At 57.8% G+C, this 14242-nt stretch overlaps 1 protein-coding gene across 1 annotated transcript in view; it reads right to left on the bottom strand.

The window, feature by feature from the left end:
• ALX4 (ALX homeobox 4) overlaps positions 1–9020 on the bottom strand; it is a 39981-nt gene extending 30961 nt beyond the window's left edge. Inside the window, exon 1 of the mRNA XM_030864626.2 lies at positions 8570–9020. Coding sequence (XP_030720486.1) covers positions 8570–9020 — 451 coding nt within the window. The remainder of the gene's footprint in view (positions 1–8569) is intronic.
• Positions 9021–14242: the final 5222 nt, after the last annotated feature.

The raw sequence follows: 14242 nt of genomic DNA, 5'->3' as shown, positions 1-14242 counted from the left end.
ACGGGAGATAAGGGGACCGTTCCAAAGGCACAGGGCCATTTCCAGGGAACAGCCAATACTTGAACCCAGATCTCTTGACCTACAGAGAAGGCATGGAGGGGAAAAAGGAGAAAAGAGAGAAGAAGTTGCCAGCTTTTCAGCCAGCAGAGGAGATCCAGCTGGTCTGTGGCAACTCCCAACTTCCCTCAACCTCTCTGAGCCCTCACCTTCCTGGGCGAGGTTCCGCCCACCAGGGGGAGTGGGGTGAGCCAAGCTGCCCCTCTCTGCCCAGCTTGAATCTGGGCTTCCCCTTCCCAGCACCGCCCCTGTGAACTGCAAAGAGCCAAGTCACTAGTCTGTCTTCTGAAGGCAGGACTTCTGGACCTGTAGGCAGGGGCTGCGTCCAGGGCTTCACAGAATCCCCCGTGAGGCCTGGCACAGGGACAGGCAAAGTCTGGTGAGCAACTGGAATTAGGCATTTCAGTCCCCTTCCCTGTGAAACAGGGCATTTGGGACCGGGTGGGACACCCACCCTGACACCATGACCCATCACGTTGGAGGGCTGAGTACCAGGCTTCTAGACCCAACCGATGTCCGCAGCCTGGCACATGGTCAACCTCAGAGGAGGAAGTCGGTCATGTGGCCTCAGCTAATCCCCCTTGGGCTCTCACTGCATGGTTTCCATGCACTTAGGAAAGAAAACCTGGTTTAGGGAGCCCAGCAGAGAGCAGAAGTCCTTGCCCCACTGGGTCACATTCGGGATGAGTTCCTGCAATCCCACCGGGTGCTCTTCTGTTGCCCCGGCAACCCCAGGAGCTCATGGTGGAGCCCACCTTATTTCTGAAGGAGGAGGAGACTGCAAACATCTACCCTGTTTGATGCACAGACTGCGGCTTACTGGATGGGTTACAGCGAAGGGAGACAGTGGGCGGGGCCGGGGGGGCGGATACTCCCCAACTCCTTCTTCCCCTGCCCCCAGCAGTGGTTCCCCCCTTCCCACTGGTCTGTGGGGATCCACTTCTCTTTAGGCCTCAGTTTGCTCATCTGTTAAATGAGATCTGCAGTGTGCATAAAGATGGTGCGGACTCTTCCACAGCCAGCCCCACAGGACCGCGGGCACATTCAAGAGCTGGAGGTAGGAGGAGGCCCCGCTGCAGTGTGGGCGGGCTGGGTGAGGGCCCCAGGAAGACGCTTGGGCTCGCCCCAGCCCCAGCTGGCCACAGGGGGACTCTGCCTGCCACTCGGTGAGTCAGCCTCCCTGAGAAGCCGCGACCAGCGACAGAGAAGGCCACGGGCCATGACACACAGGCTCTTTGTCACCGCCTCCTGGCCCGAGACTCTGGTGGCAGAGCCTACAACACGCGCGGTCCCCAGGGCGGGCGTAGGGGGGAGGGGTGTCCGGGATTTGCACAGGTGCTCACCCTCGCCCGCACACGGCTCACCTACACTGGCTGCACCCTCGGAAACTCTGGGGAACGCATGCCTTCCATATAGGAGCGCACACAAATTAGTATGCACGGTCCCCTGCATCACCCTGGGAGCAGGACCGGACCGATGAGTATGGGCGGGGCACACCGCTCCGCATTCATGATGGACATGCGCTCACACAAACCCCCAGGCCTCCACCCACACCAGCCAAGGTACTGGGAAACGCTCACAGGGGCACTTAACCACACTCCGGCAACACTCCAAATGAGACACCAATTCTTCATTCATCCTTCCAGCCAGGAAACATTTCCTATGCCCAAATGTATATACCTGGAAGGACAGAAGATATAGGATAGCAGGGAGCCGCTCGCTGGGTGTGTTCTAGGAGGTCTGGCACATGGTAGGTGATCAGTAAATGCCAAGATAGGGGACATGGGTGCAGACAGGGGACAGGAGTAGTGGAGGGGCCAGGAACCCCTGAGCCCCCGACTTGAGCCTGGTCACTCGTGAGCAAAAAGACACCCGCCCCTCTCCCCTCTCCATAGTGAAGCCCCAGCTTGGATGGAATCTAGAGCCTGCATTCAACTTCCGATGCTCTAGGACCGCCTGCCCACCTGACCTGGAACTGCTGCCTACTTGGCGCCTGCGCCCCTTAGCACACCCCAGGAAGCCCTCAGGATATGTTTCCACTTCCAGGAAAGCCTTTCCCGGCACACTCAACCCCGATTTCTCCTGTACAAAAAAAAAAGAAGAAAACGTATGTAAGGGTGACGAGGGCAGGGAAACAGGGTGAAGGGGGTCCAAACTGGTACCAGCACAGTAACCCCAGCACAGAGGGCCTTTGGAAATCGTCCAGACTCCTGCATTTCACAGAACTAAAATTCGGACCTCAAAGGGAAAGGGAAAGGGGAGGGATTTTCCCAAGGCCATGCAGGGAGTAGAGAACACCGTGGTGGAGACCCGCCGCCATCTCAACCCAGAATGTGTGCCCTGCCTCGACGGGTGCCAAGCAGGACCTCGCGCCCGGCCCAGACCCTCCACAACCTCTCAATCTTCTCCGCCATGGCCCTTGGAGAGCTCGGAGAACCTGCTGCTCTGCCCCAGCCTGGGTCCCTAGCAGTCCATCTGCGAGGTGCTTGGGGCTGACGCCCAGGCTTCGGGATCCCCAGTTTGGAAGGAGACTCCTCTCTGAGACAATCTGCTTTAAGAATCTGATGAAACGCACGCCGGCTCCCTCTCTTTCTCCAAAGCGCAGTGTCGCCCGCACCCAGCAGCCCCGACCCTGTGGTCCCCAGTATACGCGGCGTGGTCCTCAGGAAAGACAGGTACTTGGCAGGCAGTGGCATCCCTTTCAGCGCCCCATCTACCCGCCGGTATCTCCCAGTAACCCTCCTCTCCTCACGCGCATTGTCCCTTCTAGTTGCCCGAAACTGCCCGCTGCTCAGAATCGCCACCCATTCCCTAGCCTTTCGCTGCTCTGAGCATCCTCTTTGCGTATCTCTTTTCCTCTCTACTGAGCCTCAACTCCCCTTCCACCGCTCCCTCTCTTCCTTGGTGCTGCTGGTCTGGGGTGGGATGGGGTAGAGAAGAGGGTCAGTGGCAGAATGCACTGGAGATGGGCGGGTGCTCAGGTCCGGTGCGTTTGGAGCTCCCGCGACACCTCCCTGGACACACTGGAGGCTTCTGTCGCACCACTGAGCTCAGCCTTTGTAGGGAGACCAGCTTCCAGGCAGCATGGCATTAGCCGCCCCGGGCTACCCCGCACCCCTGTACTGGGTGAAGAAGGAGCGTCTTGAATGGAGTTGGGGGTGTTGCCGCCCATCTGCACATGTGTAGGCTAGGGAAGATGGCACAGGGCTGCACCTCTGGATGGAAGGTCCCTGGGGGCCACCAGTAACTCTGATCTCAGAAGCACCAGCCTACAGCTGCGAGGCTTTGGTGGCCGCACAGAAGTGCCGCCTCTTTCTCCAGAAAAGCCCTGTTTTGAAAAAAGGGCCTCTTCTCACTGTCCAGTCTGAACAGAAGGCTGGCCTGTGGCACCCACAGCTCCGGAGCAAAGGGCGAGGGTGGGGCAGTGTCTTTCACTCTAAACTTGCTGGGGGATAATCAGCCCATAGCTGAGTCCCCCCGTCTTGGTTTTCGAATCTGACGACCTGCCTTGTCACCTCAACAACGCCTGGCAAGCCCCGTAGCTGCGGGAGCACGTGGCCAGGTGGCACCTGGCAGGCGAGGTCCCGATGCAGAGCCTCGATCTCACCGCCTCACCCAAAACAGTGCCTGTGCCTAGGTCCTTCGGTTTCCTGGGGGCGGGGGGAGCTGAGGCTGCGGATGCTGAGAGTTCTCTCCAGCCAAGCGTGCTCTCGCATCCGGCCCCCAACTCCCCTCTCCTTGCAGTGAAAGGCACACCCACTCCAGCTCAGCCTCCCCATTCTCCATCCCAGGCCCTCGGAGCCTCGCGGGCGCCCGACAGTTTTCACATTCTTTCCCTGCCTGCTGCTCCGGGCACCCTGGTCCAGGGGTCGGCGGAGAAGCCCGAACCCCACACAGACCCCGGGACTCCAGCCTCCTTTCACACCAACACGCAAAGGCCCTTACATTTCCATTTCATATTTCAGTTTGCCACCAAAACAAAGCCGAGGGCAGACTTGCGGGAAGAGAGAAAGGAGCTGAGGCCAAGGTGAAAAGGTATGCCCACGGAAAAGAGCGCCCAGCTGCTTTCTGAAACGAAGGTTCTCGGGGACTACGGCAAAAATTTGTGTACGGTACATTTAACTTGTTTTCCTGCTGTGGCCCCTCTTTGCAGCGGGCAAAACTCGGGGCTTCGGCGACTTCATGAGAGCCTTGAGCAGCAAGGTTCCCGGCGCAGCCCCTAGTTCCCTCGAAGAGTAGGGACCGCGCAGATCCGGGAGTACAAGGTCAGCCCACTGAAGAAACGCCGCTATCGCGAACAGGGGGCGCGCGGGGGGGGGGGCGGGGGGGAGGGCAGGCTCTCTGGCTTCCCTGAAGTCTCTTCTGAAATTTCCTTACAACAACTTAAAAAAAAATCCCCCCACCCAAAGTTTTCGTTTACAGATACAGTACGTAAATGGTCTGCGTCTTGATCCAAGTGGTCGTTATACAGCGAACACGTACATAACAATTTTTCAAACTTTCCACTTAACTGTGTACTTCACTGTATATAAATTCTAATAAAGAAAACTTCGTGCGCATCGACTGATTTAAAATAATACTAGACCTTTAATCCAGGCCTTCTGTTTTTCTATTTAAGATTGTATGTGTTTAGCCTGGGCTGTTAGAGCAGACTGGAGCTTATAGAAATGAACAAAGTAAAAAATAAAAAGCGTCTTTCTTCCTCTCCTCCCCCACCCCCAAAATTGACCGGGGGTCGACGTCACAGCTCCCAGGCTTGAGTTTTCCCTCCATCATCCCACAATCACCCACGGGCTCTTACGGCTAATGTGCAAGCCTCGGTTTCTCGCTGTCTTTTTTTGGGGGGGTGTCTCTCTTACACAAAACACACCCCGGTTCTTTGAGTAAAGTCGAATATGACCCAGGAGGAGTTTACACATTTTGTGGTGTGTGGATTGTGCTGGTGGGAGAAAATAAATATCTCTAGCATTCAAACTCTGCGTCTAATTCGCCAAATCAAGACCAGCCCCTCGGCGGTGCCCCAGGGGTCTCCGGCCCTGCCCTCGTCTCCCAAGACCTCTGCGCTAAGAGCGCTGCCTTCGCGGACGGCTGGATGGGAAGGTAGCAGTGGGCTAGCAACGAAAACCTGCGTGCACCGAATCGAAAGCGAAAGAGAAGGAGGTAGCAGGGCCGTTCTCGGTAGCGTTCCGGGGCGCAAGGCCAAGGCCTGGCGGGCCGCGCAAGCGGCGGCTTGGAGAGTCGTCCGCGTTGGGAGCGAGGTGCCGGGGTCCCTACTCCCGCGGCGAGGAGCCTCTTCGCCCGGCTGAGAAACATCGGTCTCCAGCCTGGCGTGTCTCCTGGGGCCCATGCGGCCTAGGATGGGCCAGCGGGCAGGGACTTCGGAAGGCCGAGTGTGAACCCGGAGCCTGACGGGGTCGGGATCGCAACACGCGCGGACACAGTGGGGCTCTTTAGTAAACGCGCGAATGTCTCTGCACCCCAGGGGGGACTGTGGAGTCACACTGCGCGTCGCCCTTTTAGTACTGATGGGGAAACGGAGTCGCAGTTAGGGAACGTCTGCAGCCGTGGAAGGCTGCTCACCTCCTCTTTCCGCATCTCCGAGAAGCCCCGCCACTGGAGACCTGAGGCGGCTGTCCTGCCCCAGGCTTTCTCGCCGTGGCCCCAGCACAGCCCCCAAACCCGCACCTTTCCAAGGAGCGCTTGGACCCAAGGACCGGCTCCCTGGGCTGACGTCCCAAAGGAGACCTTGGACCCTCTCCTCCGCTCGGTGCAGTTGCCCAGACGGAGGAACTGGCTTCCTCCCCGGGGGGACCAACAGAGCTGGGAAGGAGGTTGCCAGGTCAAAGCTCCCTTGGGTGGGGGCCGAGATCAGCCGCTGCAAGTCTAGCACCAAAGCCGTGTCTGCCTCTGCCTTTTCCCCAAGCTGCTGGGGCATCCGAGGTTTTTGCCTTAGACCCATTTCCCCCGCTCTGGAGTACATGCTCTCACAAGTGTGGGAGAGAACCATGTCAATGTGTGTTTCAGTCTCCCTGCTTGCTGGCCATCTAGAGAGCCCGCTCCAGGGGCCCTCCTCCCAGCTGCCTCTACAGAGATCAGAACCTCACCTCTTGATGCCTCGGTTTCCTCCTCTTGGACCTAATGTGCCTAACTTTTTTCCTACAGGAGCCAGAAATCTCCTCTTGGCCAGAGAAACAGCAGCTGCTAAGAGAAGGGAAAGAACAAGCAGAGCTGTTTGTTGTTTGTGGCTTTGCCCTGAGCAGGGCCTCCATCTCGGGCATCAGGGAAGTGGGGTCCTGTTGGTGTTTCCAGCTGCCTTTTGTCTCAACCTGTAGCTTTTGGCTTTGCCTAGCGCAAGATCGGGGGCCTGCCCTGTCCTCACAATTGGGTGCTTACAGGTTCCAACGGCACAGAGGCCCACGGTAGAAACGTGGAGCGGGGAGGCTAGACTCTTGCTCTGTGGGGGAACATTTACTACCCCATGAGGCCTTACTGTTATCTCCTTGTGATGCAGATGAGGAAACAGGGCTTTAGAGGGATTTCTTACTCTCAGGTCACAGTGTGGGCTGCCCCAGTGGCTACTGCCTGTAGAGGATACGTTATGCAGGCTGGCAGTGGGGGCCCAGCGGGGCTCAGAGGCAGTGCTCAGAGGGGTCTAGCTCTTTCCCTTTTCCCTCTGAACCCGAAGACATTTCCAAATGAGAGGCTGAAAGCAGCTCAGGATCTCTCCTTGCCTAATTAACTCAGCCTCCTCAGAAGCCTCACTGGTGAATTTCTCTAACACATGAAAAATCAGTGCGGTGGGAGAGAAAACATGCGAGTCCCCTGGCTCCGCACAGCGAACCTCCATGGGTCCCTAGGTCCGCGACTTGCTCACACCTAACATTCCCAAAGGACAGGGACCAGGAAGGGCCTGGGTGAGGCCAGGAGGAGGGAGCCTGATCCCCGGGGCTGGCAGGCTGGTGCATGTGGACAGGGCGAGAGCCCCTCTCCACCTGAGTGTGGAAGGAGCACCTGTGTGGAGCTGTGAGTGTCTGTGAACCGAGTGCCTGATCTCATTCCAACAGGAAGGTGGAGAGGAAAGGTGGAGGAGGTGGGGAAAGCCACCGGATCTCTCTACATCTGCTCAGTCTGTCCTGTGGATTTGAGAGTGTGTGGCTCTGTGCGAAGCCACATGAGCGTACTTGGTGTGTGTGTGAGCGCGCTGCTCGTGAGGAAGTGGTTGTGTGTGTGTGTAGAGTCCAAGTGTATGAGTGAATGTTTGTGCGTGTCAACGACCACTTAGTGGACTAATTCTGAGCCTGTGGGGAGCCAGATAGAGGCTGAGTGTAAGGAAGCGTTTCCCACGCGTTGCTTCCTAAGGTTATCCCAGTCGCCAAGGCCTCCACCATGTCCCACCTCTGTCCCCAGGCCTGGTGTCTCTCCATCGGGCCTGGATCAATGCAGTCAAAGCCGTTGTCCTGTCAGAACCAGCTCATTTCCGGGGCCCTGCCTGAAGGCCAAGGCCGCAGGGGGAGAGTGTGTACCCAGGGCTCCTAGCCCAGGCGTTTTTCCCTCCCTTCTCAGTTTCTCTCCCTGCCAGCTTGGGGCTCACCAATGCCGATTCTGTGGGAGAGAAGGCCCAGGCTCCTCAGCTGCTCTGGCCTCAGGCCACCCTTGAGAGGCTCTCTCCTCCACTACGGTCGCGGCGCTTCGGGGCCCAGGCCTGCGTCCTGAGGCCGCCTTCAAGGTGGCTTGGAGGTCATTTAGGCCTCAGGTTCCCCGTGGGCCCAAATCAGGACCCAGAGCCTTCCCTCTTGCCCAGCACTGTGCCGCCTGGAACTCTGTTCCAGCCGGTCGGTCCTAAACCATTGTTCCGAGGCCGCCGCCTCTGGGGATCGCCGAAGGAGAAACGCTCGGGAACTCTGGTCGGCCCGCCTGCCCGCCGCGAACCACCTCGACTCAGGTCTTCCGCGGCCTCAGGCGTCTCTGGACCCGCACGCGTGTGGCGCCCCGGTTCCACGGCATCCCGGGCGCGCTCCGCCGACTGCGCTCCAGGCTCCCGGCCGGGCTCCGCACCTGCGACGCTCCCACCTGCGGCGCCTCCCGAGGAGCCCCCTAGCCGGCGAGGAGCGAGGCCTCGGCAGCCCCGGAGCCTAGCGCCCGAGCGCTGCGCTGCGACTGTTTCCCGCCGCACGCCTTGAGCCGGTGCGAAGCATCCGCTTCAAAGTCGGCCCGGCGGGCAGCGCAAAGCAAGTGGTTTGGGGGAACGGCGAAGAGGGGAGAAACAGACTCCAGGTTGAGTTTAATAGCCGACGCTCCGCACCCTCCGCCGAGCGATCTGAAGGGGGCAGGAGGTATCCCTTGGTCTCCTCGGAGCGGTCGATCCCCATTTTCCTACCCGAAGTCACACGCAGCTCGGCCCCGCGCCTCCCAACCCGCCAACTCCTGTCTCCCGCAAGCCGAACGGGTTTTGAAGGTGCCGAAGCCCTGGGTCCTGGGGACCCCAGCCCGAGGGATTCGCACGTGCACTCACCGTAGCAGGGGACCTGCAAGGCCGCGTTGTGGCCGCCGCCGCCTTCCTGGAGTTTGAGGCTGCCGTCCGGGGGCGTCTTGCAGCCGCCTCGCTGCAAGTAGAGATGCGGTTGCTGCGCGGGTGGCTGCGGCGGCGGCTGCGGCTGCGGCGGCGGCGGCTGCGGTGCCGGCGACTGGGGCTGGAACTTGTTAAAGGAGCCCCGCGCTCCGGCGCCACTCTCCAGGGGTGCCGCCAGGTCCTGCTGCCCCGCGCCGTAGCGGGCGCGGCTCTTGGCGTCCCCGAATCCCTGCCCTTTGGCGGCAGCCGACAGGAAAGTTGTGCTGAACTTATCACCGCCGGGGTATGCTCTAAAAGGCGACGAGCCCTCCCGGCTCTGCGACACCGGGCTGTAGTAGGCGTCCATGGCAGCAGCCGGCGACTCGCAGTAAGAGACGCAAGTCTCAGCATTCATGCCTGGCTTGGGCGGGCGACGGGCGGGGGCGCGAGCGAGAGCGCGAGGACGCCACCGCGCGCCTTGGCTGGGAGTTTGGAGAGGCAAGGAGGCGGTGGCTGTGCGCTCCGCGCCGGCCTGCTCGCTCTCCCCCCCCCCCTCCGCTCCACGCCTCTCTCTCTCTCTCTCTCTCTCTCTCTCTGCTCTCACCCCCTCCTCTCTCTCCCTTCTCCCTCCCCACAGCTGGCCCAGGAAAAGAACCGAGGACTGTAAAAAGATTCAGATGTTTCGGAAAGTTGACCAGATCTCCCAAACCCTCTTAAGATTTTGAAGCGGAAAAATAGAGTGAAGTTTTTTTTTCTTGACTTCTTTTCCCCCTCCTCTCCCTCTTCTCCTCTCTCCCTACTCTCCTTCCACCACTAACCCCTCCCCCCCCCCTTAAGGAGATGCTACTAGCTCGCTCGCCGCTCGGAGGGGATTCTACCAAGAGCCGCCCAAAGGCCTTTTCGATTCAAGGCGGGGCCAGGGCGGTGTCTGGACTCCCCGGGCTCCCGAGCCTAGGCTGAGAATTGGTGGGTCCAAGCTTTGGCCTAGGGGAGGAGGGTATGCAAAACTTTAGTGACAGATTAAAAAAAATATAAAAAAACAAAACCAAAAACCTAACAGGTTTCGACATTCGGAGTCTGATGGGCCGCTAGCGTCCGGGTGCAGGCAAGTCGTTCGTACTCTTGCGTGCGAATTTGGCGGTGCAGCTGCGAGTCTTCCCACTGGTGCCTTTTCCTCTGTTTCCAACCCCTTTTCCCTATTCTCGGTTCCTCCATGAAATTAACACACACACACGCAGCAGTCATCCTGTGCACGGCCACTTTCACGTCTCGTTAACTATTTCCCTTTCCTGTAAGGGCACTGGGTAGGGATGAGGAGGGGCCCGTGTTCACTCAGACACTGGAGAAGCCCCAGGCTGGGACAGTTTCCGAAGCCTTAGAACGCGGCCCCCTCCCCCCACCTCTCCCCTCCTGGGAAGGAGCCGCGTGTGCCTCAGGTCGGTCTCCGCCCGGCCGAGGGGATTTTCTGCCTGGCACACCTGAGAATGTAGAGCTGGGAGACCAGCTGGCCGCGCCTCGTCACGCTGTCACCTGCTCACTGCTCGGGTGGGGGTGAGGCAGTCTCTAATCTCTGGCCTCTCTGTCCCCGACTGTAAACCGAATGGCTTGGATTTGATGGGTTGTGTGCGCCCCAGGGAAAAGAGCGTTTACAGCGCGTCGAGTCCTTTCCACATGGCTAATCATCAACTGCACCTCACAACAACCGTGAGTGGTGGAAATCGGGGTCCCCAAATTTTCCAATGAGCAAACCGAGGTTCAGAGAGGTGCGGTCACCTGGCTGAGGTCACACAGCCGGGAAGTAGCAGCGCCTGCGTTGAAACCCAGGCTGAGGTTAGTCCGTCGGCAGATCTAGGATGGTGTTGCTGACAGCGAAAACGCACAGAACAGAGGAAACGGATCTCTGACTGCGGAATGACTCAGTTTGAAGGAGACCAGTTAAGAGCAGCCCTCGATAAACTGCAGGGAAAAATCCGTGGATAGAGGACGTATCTCAAGGGAGGCTGGGAGTGGGGTGAAAGGTGAAGGGGCAGAGTAAAATGAGAGAGGGCCTGAGCGCCCTGAACCCGGGAATGTGGGTCAGAAGTCAATCTTCTGCACCTAAAAGGTCTCCCTAAGAAAAAATATCTGGGGGGGGGGTCGTGCTTCTACCCCCAACCTCATCTTAGCTAATCCTCACCCCCACCCCTCTCCCTTGGTATCTCCGCTCCTTGCTCTGCCGCCGACTGCGCGATCCCACATCTGGTTTCCATCGCGGCTTACCTTGAAGTGCTCGTTAATAAAGATATTCTGCAAACCGCGGCCAGGGGTGCGCAGGCCCGAACCCTTCCCCCGCCGCCCATGGGGACCCGCGCCTCTCTGGCTCGCAGACCTAAGCCAAATGAGGATCTTATAGATATTGAGAGCCTGTTGTGCCAGAAGCCATCCACAGGTCATTCCCTTGGGCCGCCCCAACTATCTGGTGACGCTGGCCTCATCATACCCATTTTCCAGATGGGTAGACTGAAACTCAAAGAAACGAACTAATTTTCCAACCTCGGAGAACAAACAGTGAGTGAGCCTGCCATCATCCCAAATGCTCCTGTTCAGCCCAAGTTCGTTTTAGTTCTCAGAATCTGCCAAGTTCTGGAATCCCCCCATCTCATCCCTGCGCTTTTGTCTTGCCAATAATTTGGTGTTCAGCGCAGTCTCTTCCTCCAGAAAGACTTCCCATCTCTCCCAGTTGGGGCCGCATCTCCATCCTGGACTTCATGGTTGTCTGGTGGCCTGCTCGGTGTTCGTCTCCACCTCAGTAGTCCGAGGTTTCGAGAGGGAAGCCTCTGCCCCGCCTGGCACCCCACAAATATTTATGGAATAAAATAGTAAAGCCTGGGTTCCTTCCACTGCTCAGTGAGGCAGTTCCCAGAGTCTTTGGTTTCCTCTAGCCAAGGACAACCGGTTGCTCTCCCTCCCCCTCTTCATGAATCAAGAGACAAAATTAAGAGCGTGCTGGCCTCTCCTGGGCTACACAAGAACAGTGAGTTCTCTCAGAGTAGGGGCCAGGCCTGCCTTGTTCCCCGCAGGGCTTGGCACATCCTAGGCACTCATAAAATGTGCACTGAACGAATGAATGAAAATGCCACGTGGTCCAGTCCGGGGTCTTAGAGGCGCATTTTTGCTGAGCTGTTCCAAGCTAACAGGCTGCTCTGGTCCCCTGCGCCCTGAAGCTGCCTGCTAGCGCCCAGAGGGTGTCTGCAATCCTTCTACTTCTCCCCCCATCCTCCCATTCCAGGCTTAGACACAAGGAGGAAACTAAGAGAAGCAAAATGCATGGGGCGGGGGGTCAACACCAAGACAGGTACAATGGCAATTACAATATTCTCCAGTAACTTCTGAGCTGCTCTCAATGCAAATTGCTGTTCTCAGTGCAAAAAGACAAAACAAAAAACAACCCTGCCGCGTTCCAGAAAGCTTTCTTTGAGCGTTGCTTCTTGCCATCTACCCACCCCATGCTTTTATGACCTGTTTAATCATGGCTTCATTATTTAACCTTTTCCTGGCCACCCCGGGGAGAATTTCAAAACCCGAGCCCTCGGGCGCAGACTTTGGTGTCCTCAGCTGGAATCCCTCCTGGTGCACCGAGGTCCTGGCCCTTGGAACCAGCAGGGGGGCCTTCTACCTTCCTACGAGGTACCTTAGAGATGAACTCAGAAAGAGTGAACGTGTGCCTGCGAGTGAGAAAGTGCATGTGGGTTTGCCTGTGACTGCGTGGGAACATTCTGGGTGTGTTGTTTTCCCCACAAAAATCGCTCCGGATCCTCCTCCTCCTCCGTTCACACATGTCTTTCCCCAGAGGCGCTAAGTGTAGCTGGTTATTTCTCTGTGTGTTCAGTCATTTGCTGCTCCATCGGCCCATCCACCTCTCCATCCATCCATCCCTCTGCCATAGCTGAAAGCTGACCCCCTCTCACCCAGCTCCCCTGCAAGGGTGCAGGGCACCCTTTCAGCCAGAAGTGACATGGACGCCCCTCAAGCCCAGTTGTGGCCCCGCCTTTGCTCTCCCAGTGCATCATTTCTCTCTCAGCTAAGGTTCTCCCTGGCTCGCTGTTTGTCCCTCCACCATTGCAGCGCCAGGCAGTATCTCTACACTTCCGGTCACTTCACTGTGTACCAGAACAGCTGGGGGTGGCAGGCCCCTCTGCTTCAAGCCCCGCATCCCTACCCCCTGGCAGACACACCCCTGGCTGCCCCTTCTCTCTTGCTTTCGCATTGGCCCACTTAACCCTCCTGAAAGCAGATTCCCCCTTCTGTGGGCTCTGCACACAGCCTGGGAAGGGGGAAGGGTGATAGAAAGTCTTTCTTTGCCAAGGCCAAATGCCCAGTATCACCTCCTCTGGGAAGCCTTCCTTCGCCCCCTAGCTACTGCTCTGTCACATCTGCCTGGTTATTTCCTCCATAGCGTCTATTCTTAGCTGACATTGTCTCCCACATTTGTTGACTTACTTGTTTTATTGTCTGTCTTCCTATGGGAATGCGAGTCCGTGGCTACTCTCTCCCCAGTAGGAAATACAGTGCTCAGCACATAGCACTACTCGGTAAATATCTACTGAGCAAATGACTAAATAAGTGAATGAACGAATGGCTATCGGAGGAGCATTGCCCTAGGTTTGCAGAGTAACTGCTCAGTCCCTGTGGCTCAGGGCTGGAGCTCTTGAGGCCAGGGGTGTAGGACTGTGTTGGTTAGAAGGTCCCTGATGGAGAAGGGAGAGGCACAACAGACACTCCTTTATTTCAAAGGGAAGGACAGATTCGGAGCCACCCCCTTTGGTCTGAGCTCCCTCCAGCCCGTCCCCCACTGCACTTTCTCTGTCTTGTACAAACAGTGGAGCTGCGGAGGGAGAGCAGACCCCCTTATCTGTTATGTGACTTCCTCTGACTGCCCCAAGTCTTGACTTCCAGTGCGAGTAAAACAGGGACCGTACCTCAGTGAGTCGCGTACACTACTTGGTTTGCAGTTGCCACTCTGTAAATGCCAGGAGGCAACGAAGACTGCTCAGACTTTCGGGGCTGCTGAATGGGCATTTTGAACACCTGTAGAGGGGGCGGGAAGAGTCAAGAGATGAAGGGGGAAGGCCAGGGATCTTATAAATCTTGGGCGGGAACGTTCCTGCTCTGCAGACCCCAGTACACAAACCTCACACTCCCGACACAACATAAATAAGCAATCATGTTTCGGACAACTGTTACACGTCAGCTCTTGCACATTGAGATCTTCGCAGTCCTCGCAACAGCCCTATGGTGGTACTATTATCCTCATTTTACAATGATTAAAAAATCGAAGCACAGAGAAGTGAAGCAATTGCTTACGGTCACACAGCAAAGCAGACGACTTGGGATTCGAACTCAGGTGATATGACGTCAGAATCCACGCTCCTCACCGCTGCGCGTTCTCAGACATCTCTGGGGCCCCGCGGGTCGAAAGGTTCCTGATTCCTCTCGGCCTGCAGGGCTCTCAGAGGAGCTCCCACTTCTCCAGTGCCGCAGTCGCGGGCGCGAGGGATTCGGGGCGCTCGCCAGCCTCGGCCGCATACGCTGACCCACAGTGCCCTCCTGGGGCGGAGGACCACGTTGTAGCCCCGAGGTCCGCGCCAGCGTTCACCA

The sequence above is a fragment of the Globicephala melas genome, chromosome 8 (genome assembly GCF_963455315.2).
Source record: "Globicephala melas chromosome 8, mGloMel1.2, whole genome shotgun sequence".
Taxonomy (NCBI): Eukaryota; Metazoa; Chordata; class Mammalia; order Artiodactyla; family Delphinidae; genus Globicephala; species Globicephala melas.
Note: the sequence above shows the minus strand (reverse complement) of the source record. Positions and strands in the feature narration are given on the sequence as shown.